At 36.9% G+C, this 9,872-nt stretch overlaps 1 protein-coding gene across 1 annotated transcript; it reads right to left on the bottom strand.

The window, feature by feature from the left end:
- Window positions 1-65: 65 nt before the first annotated feature.
- On the bottom strand, window positions 66-9,414 carry ELF8 (binding protein). Its single transcript, XM_012992596.2, has 24 exons — window positions 8,951-9,414; window positions 8,104-8,170; window positions 7,780-7,974; window positions 7,081-7,181; window positions 6,401-6,454; window positions 6,182-6,295; window positions 6,050-6,113; window positions 5,631-5,845; window positions 5,335-5,419; window positions 4,951-5,051; window positions 4,770-4,862; window positions 4,346-4,414; window positions 3,876-3,968; window positions 3,450-3,779; window positions 3,108-3,188; window positions 2,842-3,000; window positions 2,479-2,574; window positions 2,109-2,210; window positions 1,922-2,029; window positions 1,611-1,835; window positions 1,242-1,508; window positions 1,091-1,162; window positions 627-941; window positions 66-471 (listed from the first exon to the last, which is right to left on the bottom strand). The coding sequence occupies exons 1-24, from the start codon at window positions 9,089-9,091 to the stop codon at window positions 310-312; spliced, it is 3,309 nt and encodes a 1,102-aa protein (XP_012848050.2). The 5' UTR covers window positions 9,092-9,414; the 3' UTR covers window positions 66-309.
- Window positions 9,415-9,872: the final 458 nt, after the last annotated feature.

Below are 9,872 nucleotides of genomic sequence, written 5' to 3'. Positions count from 1 at the left end.
TCCATCCCAAACATGCAAACTATATATATATAAATAAAAATTAAAAATTAAAAATTAAAAAAAAAAAAGAAAAAAAAAAACCTTCCAATTAATTCCTAGAAAATCAACTCCCTCTCCAAATTCAAGTCCATGCATCAAACTTTGATCAAGTACATGTAAATTCTGACAACATAAGGAAAGATTGCACTATTATGTGTGTTGTTACTTCACTACATCAAAAAGGCTGTGGGCTTGAGCTTGTGCAGGCACCAGTTCTAACCTTATATATATGAATGGCTTCAGAAGAAACTCAACCGAAAAGGGAGTTTTTCATTCTTCGTCATCAGCAGCACCATCTCCGTTCACTTCTCCATCACTCTCCTGCATATCCACCGTCTGATCTGGCTCTGCCTCCCTCTGCAATGGCTCTTCCTCTTCATCTGATTCTGACCAAGCCGCCTTTCGTCGACTCATGCTCGAAGGCGCATCAGCCTTTAGATGAAACAAAACGAGTTACTCAGACAATTTTGTGTAAAAAAAGCAAAATATAGTCATGGTATGAGAGAGAGAGAGAGAGAGAGAGAGAGAGAGAGAGAGAGAGAGAGAGAGAGAGAGAGAGAGAGAGAGAGAGAGAGAGAGAGAGTTACAGCAGTATCGTCAGCATCAGAATCTTCAAGGCCAGCTGCTGCAAGAAGATCCTGGGGAACGTCTTCTTTATCTTCCACGTCATTTGTATCATTATATTGCTCCTCTCTGTAGCCCACATTGGTGTCGTCGTACTCCAAATCATCTTGATCTTCCACCTCAGCTTCGACTTCCTCAGATTCATAGCGTGGTTTCTTGTCCTTCCTCCTCCGTTTTCCCCCTTTCCTCCTCCTTTTTTCACTGTGCCCACCCTCCTCGTCTTCAGTCTGTGGTTTGTCTTTGCGCTTTGGAGCAGAAGAGCTACTCTTCCATTGTTCCTAAAACACATATATATAAGAGAGAGAGAGAGAGAAAATACAAATTAATAGAGAGCACCCATTATCCCTTACTTTGATGCGGTCAGTTTTGAAGAAGGGGTCAGAATATAACATAAACAAATTAATAGAGAGCACCCATTATCCCTTACTTTGATGCGGTCCAAATGCTTCTCTTGTTGCATAACTTGCTTCAGTTCATCCTCCTGTTTTCTTCTCTCCATCTGCATTTAAAACTCAAAGTTGAGTAGAAGGAAACAAAAGAGTGAGTTTACTCATTCAAATAGTAAAGGGAATAATCACCTGAACTTTCCGCTGCTCTTCTGCCTTTTTGCGGGATTCCTCGGCCATCTCCATCTGACGCATGACCTCCATTCTTTGGATATTCTGCATCTCTTCGCGCTCAGCAAGGTCACAGTGTACAGTTGCTGCTTCAAGCAAGTGCTTGCAATATGCAACATGAGTTTCAATCTTCTTCTCATCAAACCCATGAAAGTGAAGGTTTGAGGCTGTCGACAGCAAAGTGAACAAACGAACAGCGTTCTTGAGTTCTGCTACTGTAGCTCGTACCTGCCACATTGGAAAAACAATCAATCAATCAATATATGACACCAACATAGATTCTACTCGTACAAGTCAAGCCTGAATGGAATAAGATATAAGATGTTTGACCTCATCCACAGTCCTTTTTGTCTTTTGAAGTGTTGATGCTGAAAACTTCTGTAGAGCAACTCCTACATCAAACTTCAATGTGTAATTGGAAGGAGCCAAATGGATAGCTCTTAGTAAAGTCTTTTTGCAGTCTTGCCACTGTTCAGCTTCGTAATGTGTACGTGATAAATACAGAAGCACTTGACTGTCATTATTATAGTAGAACTTGCGCAAACAGTTCTGATACTGCAAAAATGAAGCATGGTTTTTCATAAGGGTGAATGGGTATGACGATAAAAACGTTATTTGATCTCGTAAAATTCTGAACTAACCATTTTCACAGCTAATGCAAAATTGCCTTGAGCAAAGTGAACATGAGCAAGGTTAATCCACACATCTGGCATCTGGACATTAGAACTTCCACTTGCAGCTTCTTGAACCTGCAGAAAGCAGAGCATGGACACTCAAATACAGATCTTTCTTCCAGTGACAACTAGTTTACCAAAACTGCAGTTTAACCTGTGTAAACAGATCCTTAGCTATATCAAATTGACCTTTTTCTGCAAATACCATACCAGCACCATTGGCGGCATAGAGGTTAGCAGATTGCTGCAGCAGAACCTGGCAAGATGAAATAAATAAATAAATAAATGTCGAGAAATTTAATCCTGTGCGTATAAACTCAAGCCTCGATACAAACAAGAAAAGAGAAAGGGAAGCTAATAATGCCGCATCAGCAAATAAAAAATTAGCAAACAAATCTTCTATGGTTTCAGGCTTTCAGCTCACTGCGTAAAGAGCAAATGAGACCTTCATTCAATTCTTAAAGAGAATATAAAATTAGCTACTCAATTAAGTGGTTTCCACATAGAGAAGGTAGTTAGTATACTTTTGTATACAGTTCCTTGGCCTTTTCGTAATGTGTAGCTTCCAACTTGGGAGCTCTTTTCTCATTGCGATTTGCCGCAAAGTAGTTCCAATTGCCCTGCAGAAATCAAGGCAAGTAATTAATTGCTAGTTGATATTAATTATTGAATGAAATGGTGAGCGTAAACTTGATCGGAGCAAAACTCTGAAATGATGAAAAAGAACCTTAGTTTCCTACCGATGCACGATATGAAGTTATACATCCATATATATATAAAGAGCTGAAAATAACTCTATATGTCGCACCATGTTTTTAGTACGTATTAATTGCTGATAACATTATCACAAGAATGTAAAATATGAAAGCATTCTATATGTTATGTACCAGACAAACTGCAGCATAAGAATCTTTTGCATCAGTTGAGTTCTTAGCTGCCACGAAAGTTTCTTTCGCCTTGACCCAGTCATCATTCTTAAGCTCCAAGTCACCAAGCATTAACAAAGCATCGGGGCACTTCTCATCCACCTTCAGGGCATCACCAATCTATGAACAAATATATGTTTTCAGAAGAAGAAAATGATATTATTGATAAAGACAGAATATTGATAAATGAATGCTGAATAAAAAAGAAATCAGAGAAAAATAACAACCAGTTCGAGACAAATTTGGACATTGTTTCGAGCTTTTGCAATGGCAGCAAGCCTCAAATAAGCATCTGTGTAGTCTGGATACTGAAATTAACAACGAATGTCAGAAAAAAATCGTGTGAACAAGAGCATACAAGCAAAATGAAATGAAAAACCCATTAAAATGCAACAAACAAATGCAAAGAGCAAAGTTATCCTTTAGTGCCATTCCTGTAATAGACATTCTAGAAACATTAAATAGTACTTGGCTATTTAGATAACAAAACTAAGTTCCAGAAGAATTGCAATCAATATACACCCCTAATATCATGAGTAACTACAAAGTGACCGGAGAAACATTGATACCTTAAATAATATCAGGCGGTATAGCATGCTAGCTGATTCAGTGTTATGCATCTGCTCGAACACTCTACCTAAATTGAATAATGTTGAAACTTTACTCCAAGGAATTTCCATCGATAGGCCCTGATCCTCAAGCCGATGGAATAACTGTAAGTCCTTATACTGATGAATACTTGCGCTGGCATCAACAGGGTATTGTGCACTGTTTATTAAATTAGCTCGGACTCCTTTAACATCTGGTTGTGCCATGTTTAAAATGGAATCCCCTTCGGCGTCAAAAAAATTGCACCAAATCCCAGCTCCTAGAGCTTCCTTAAATGCTTCGCTGGCAAGCTGGGACAGGGAATACATTGCAGACAAAACAACTACAATCAGGCCCAAACATCGAAATGTATCAAACTGAAGAGTATCTCAAGAATGTGTACAGACCTCAAATTCTCCTCTTTCTAAATGAAGAACCCCAATATTGTTAAGCAGATCAAGAGGTACTTCCTCATTCTCCTTTTTCAGTAGATTACGAGCCTGTATAAAACCGCAGACTTCAGTATAGAGGAGTTGTCAATCTAAATTGTTTGCGGTTTGGAATGCATAATAGAATTGTATACCATCCACAAAGTTAGAACAACCATAGCCAGTACATGATTTATTATATGTCGAAGTGTTGGACAAGCCAACAATTTAGCTTCCTTACCCTCTCTATCTAGGTAAAAGTTATTCTGATTAATGGGCTTGCCTCATTTTTGAGATAAAATATTACAAATATTACATTACTCGTGAATAAGACAGATCAATTTTTACAGTTTTCCCAGACATACAAATTAGAAAAATGAAAATATATGCAACCTTTAGCTCTGGTAATAACCCACCAACACTAGACTGTGAAGTATGAACGCACTTACAGTTTTAAAGGCATCTAAAGCAGCAGCAATATCTGTTGATATTAACATATCACCGAGATCAAGAAATGCCTGCAAAGATTTTTGTCAGATCAGAATAATAAAAGTCAGAAGCACGTAAACTTGTCCCTATCCAAATACCACTTTTTTTGTTAGTTTACATTATTATTTATTTATATTCACAGAAATTGACCCATTTCAAAACTCTTACTTTAACCAATGTATTTATTTCATATAAATTATATTTCTCAATTTTATTATGTTGTTATAATTTCAAGAGACTGACTGACAGGCAGCTGCATCAATTTGATGCCATATTTATCAAGACATTTAGCTATTTATTGCAACGGTAACCACAATATAAGTTGTAATAAAACCATCAAATGGAGAGATAAACAGCAAAAACAAGTGCAAGAACCGTGGTTACCTGAGGATCACGAGGATCAATTTTGGAGGCTTTCCTAAATAGTTCTTGGGCCTTCTCATTCTGGTCAAGCTGAATATAAATATGTCCAAGAGCCTACACCGCAAATGCAATTAGTCCGTTCAATAAAACATGGGATACCAAAAAGCTCCAAAACTGAACTGTAAAATAATTATTTACTCACTTTCAGTGTCTCGCAATTTTCTGGTTGAACCTCCAGGACTTTTGCAAAATTGGTCAAAGCACTTCGTAGGTCTCCTAATTTAAGTTGGACCTGTCCCAAACCTATTTCAAGCAAGCATAAGTATTCAACCAACCATTTAGAGGAGAAAAATATATTGCCACCAGTGAATCAGTACCAACATTCGTTCCTATGACAATGACAGGTCTGGCCATGTGCAGAGTACAGTAGAAATAAGCTAATCTTAGTGATGTCATGGCATACTTTATCATTTAAATTTGCATTAGTTGACACAACAGTGAATCAGTGATCAACATTTCATCCCTATGACAATGAGAGGTTCAGCCATGTGCAGAGTACAATAGAAATAAGCTAATCTGCACACACCATAGTAAGGTAATACAAACTCGTCCGCGTTGTTGCTTTCTTTAACAGATGCCATATAGTACATTCCTGCCTTTTCATAGTCCCCCTGAAATCAATTGAATTACAATATACGGTCAGGATAATAAGCATGATAAAATTATAACAAGTTCACATGACTTGCCAATTGCCAGCATGGGAAATCACAAGTTCATAGAAAAAGAAAGAGGTGCGAATATTAAACTTCTACATAAACTTTTAACCAAGCAAAAATTTGCAAACGCGGATAATATAGAGGGAAACTGGATGAGGTATCCAACCTTGCTGTGGTAAGAGCGAGCCAAATTGTAGTAAGAATGTGCCTTTGTTGGGCCATGCATAGTTACAGCAAGTGCAGTTTCAGTGAGTTGCTCAACTAAGAAATGTTGTCCAGTGAAGAAGAAATGATTAGCAAGATAATTTAATGCTGTTGCACAGTAAGGGTAAATCTCAAAAGCTGCCTGCATCTTTTCCATGCCGTTCCTGATACCAACAGCTGCAAACAGTTGATGTCAGATATGAGTAAGATGTTCACAAATATGGCCTAAAAAAAACTCGTAGAAGTTCTCAACTGATCACAGAACAAAGATTATCCCAAAAATAGAAAAAATGAAGGAACCAATAAACTTAGCCCTGGTTGGTAGGAATTCCATCCGACACAGAATGATTACCAGAATTCTAATTCAGAAAAGAAACCGACCTTCATTACTTTGCAAATCTGAAATTCCAAGAGCTAGAAGAGCTTCAACATTGTCTGGATCTAACTGCAGTTAAAAGATTGTCAAAACGCAAAACTTAATGGTGCATGATCTCATAGTCAGTGATCACTTGCCTGTAGAATACGATAAAATGCTTGCTTTGCCTTTTCAAAACGACCCAATTTGTAATGGCAGAGAGCTATGCCAATTCTTACAGAGGGAGCCCAAGGATGGACTTGCAATGCTCTCTAAAAAATGGTGTAGAGATGACAAGGAAAGTGAGAAATAAAGATATAGTACCACTAGTTGACTGAACATCTTACTTCAAATAGTATAAAAGAGAATGAACTGACCTTGTACAACTCCAATGAATCAGAAAATCGACCACGGCTAAAGTGAATGCATGCCTGTACATAGCAGGAAACAATTAAGTCTTAATAGAAAGACTGGTTTAGACTTTAGTGCAGGCAATCAGTGAGCCCATGGTAACATAGCATATGCTTTCACATCCCTCCTAAGATGTAAGACAAATGACTGAATGAGATCTGAAGGCCTGTGCGCGTCAAGAAATCTTAATATAAAGCCTAGGACTCCATCTGACAAAGCTGGATATGAGAATTTAGAATATGGAACCGTCGGAAGAGGATGAGTAATTTCACCATGGGGAACAAAAGACCGACTCCATGAAACTGAAGTTTAACTACCTAAGAAAACAAATTTACTACCACATTGCAAGGGACATAACAACATTGACTAAGAAACCTTCCTCTTTTACCCTCATGTGAACCAACCAAGAAGTGTAATATATACTTCAACGTGGAGTTCAAATCACCTCAGACACACGGTAACAAACAGCATATGCCAAGAAAGTAAAGGTAAAGAAAGCATGCTAATTGCTAACTAAGAATTAGAGGTCACTAATCCAGGGTATATGAGTGGTGAATGCTAACTTAATTGTCCACATAAACAAGGAAAATGGATGAAACTGCTAATCAAGAGCCAGTGTTAAGAACATGTATAAAAGTTCAAATACCTGACCAAGAAGCGCAGGGACATTATCACGGTCTCCATCTAATACAATTTTGAAGGCATTAAATGCCTGCTCAACATCTCCCTTTGCCAGTAAAAGCTGGCCTGAAATAATAGAAGATTCAAAAACAAAGACCACACAAACAATAAGATCGACAAGAAAAAGTTATAAAAGATGGAACAATCCAAATGCCACTCATTAAACTTCATGAAAGTTCAAAGTAATAAAAGATGGAAGAAAACTGCGCTGTATGTAAATTAACTTAGCCAGGAAGCTACTTCACTCAATAGTTAACTTGTGATAAGTTTTCAAATTCACATGAAATTGTCGTAAGTGCAGAGATCAAGTTCTATGTAAATTAAATGACAGATCAAAATAAATGAGCAATGCCCATAAGTTGAACTGATGTAGACAATATGCCACAACTAGGAATATATCTCAGTACGTACAAGACTTCAAAGTTGAATATCCTCAAACACTAAATCTAACAATGACAGGAAGAAAACAGCTAGGTGCATAAGAGTTTCCATTAGATCCTAATAAAGAACATAACAACTATACTGGTTCTTCGCTCTTCAAACTAAATAATTAGATTAAGGTGATTTCTTTAACAAAGAACGAACCCCTATTCGAGAATAGGCACAAATTCAATAATCAAAACTAGGATTCACATCCAGATTGTAGCAAAAAAAAAAGGTTCACCTTTCCCTATCCAGGTTGAAGGCTCATGCGAGTCAATCCTTGATGCCTTGTTATAGTACTTCGTGGCCTGTATAAAATAGTCTTCCTTTTCTCTTTGTTTAGTCCCAATTTTCCCAAGGTAGCTGTAATATGCCCCCAAAGCATTTAGAATGGAGATCCTTTCATATTTTACATCTGCATAATAATCATCAATTTCTGCAAAACATTGAAAATTGACAATTACTAGAAATAATCAAAGAACTAATAACACACAATCACGTTCAAAAAAATTCAAATGTAATTCTTTGTTTGATCAGAAGTTAAATATTTTAGAAGAACATTTACCAGGACTGGATCCTTCTTCTAATATCTGTCTAAATTGTTCTATTTTGCCTTGTTTGAAGTACTCCCTCTGCACCCAAACAAGAAAATTTGTCAAAACCTGGAAAGAGATGCAAATTCAAATTGCACCTATATAGCTATTTTAACTTACATCTTCTATTATACAGCAGTAACACTAGACACACACCCAAAAAAAACCCTCTTAAAAAGCTTTCCAAATAGAGGTTGCCACAGTGCACAGAATGTGACCGCCTCAGGAATAAATAGTTATGAAATAACAAAGGGCTTTAAAGAAGTAATTTTCATTCTTGGAGTCAGAGGCAAAGGTTGGTTTATAAGGGCAATCAGAAACAATAAAATAAGTTCAATAGAATCACAGACATGCATATATCTCTCCTATAGATATACATATCGAGCGTATGCTTTCATCTCGTCACCTCCATTACACAAAGAGCAATTTCTATAAGGATACAATGTCAAACAAATATTAGGGTCTAAAGGGCATCTAACCATTTTTAAGCAGATTTCCTTTTTTTTTCCCTAAGAAACAACATATCCATGTATATATGTTGCTCCATATTCATCATAAACCCGCCCTACATTGGCATCCCAACAAGACATTCATTGTGCATAAATTAGCGGCACACACTCTAAGTTGCAGGAATTTTAACTACAAACTCCCTACACAAAACATAAACACCGTAGCAAACACAAAATCCAACTCCGAAAACTCTGAATTTCACCTAGGCGCAAAGTTATGTCTTTGAAACCTCAATTTTTTCACATGCATGTTTGTAATCAAACAAATTTACAGAAAGACACACAACGAAACGGGATGATATAAACATACGGCGATTATGAGCCAGAGATCGAGTGGAGCTTGCTCCGCCTTGAGAATGTCGAGGATGTCGGTAGCGTCGCGGGGGAGTTGATCAAGCGCCACTCTCACCTCCTCCTCTGAATTCTGCACCGGTATGTAAACGAATGCCATAACTCAATCATCAAACGAACCCTAAACTCTGAACCATTCGAACAGGGAAATCAATCAATCAGCTGAAGAAACCCTAGCTCTCATCCAATTAAGCATGCCCCCAGAGGTGCGACATCAATGCGTACATAATCACAGATTTTGGGTTTTTCTGGGATAGCGGGATATTTATTTTGCCTTTATAGTGTGATGAAAAAAAAAATTTGGGGGCTAATTGTTAATAAGATGCTTTTTGGGGGATGCGTTGATGACGAACGAGGAAAGTTTAAGGGAATCTTTTCTAGTTTGCTTTGTGAGATGAACCCTAATTTTAGATATTTTAATTTATTTATTTTTAATGGAAATTTTGTAGTTTATTAGCGGTGTTTTTTATTTTTAAATTTTAAAAGAATCCATAATTTTGAAGTATTTTTTTTATATATATACCTAAAATACAGACAATGATCACAACTTGTAATAACACAATTTTATCAAAATAAAAACAATAACCTAATGTTCTTGTAAATGTTATATATAAAAATGACGAGCGAGTTCGTGATCGTGTGATCTTTGTAACTTTTTTGTACCATTACTTGTAATAAATGTTTTGATCAAAATGAATACGAAAAATCCAACTCTTTTATAAATTCAGTCAATCAGGACGCAGCGAGCGAGCACGTGCTCGTTTATTAACTTCTCTATACGAACAATTGTAATAAACAGTTTGATTGAAATAAAAACAACCACCTAATTTTACTGTAAATGTCATCTCTCAGAACCATGAGTTAACACGTGGTCGTTTATT

This window comes from Erythranthe guttata, chromosome 12, assembly GCF_056151865.1.
Source record: "Erythranthe guttata isolate IM_541 chromosome 12, IM_541, whole genome shotgun sequence".
Taxonomy (NCBI): domain Eukaryota; kingdom Viridiplantae; phylum Streptophyta; class Magnoliopsida; order Lamiales; family Phrymaceae; genus Erythranthe; species Erythranthe guttata.
The sequence above is the reverse complement of the archived record's forward strand: the minus strand, read 5'-3'. Positions and strand labels throughout refer to the sequence as shown.

Bases quoted from the DNA above. Each gene is read 5' to 3' on its own strand.
- ELF8 (XM_012992596.2), bottom strand. From the start codon at position 9,091: ATGGCATTCGTTTACATACCGGTGCAGAATTCAGAGGAGGAGGTGAGA. The intron at 4,863-4,950 runs GTGAGTAAATAA...TTTGCGGTGTAG, and splicing joins AAAATTGCGAGACACTGAAA to GCTCTTGGACATATTTATAT. The intron at 3,001-3,107 runs GTTGTTATTTTT...ATTTGTTCATAG, and splicing joins TCCAAATTTGTCTCGAACTG to ATTGGTGATGCCCTGAAGGT.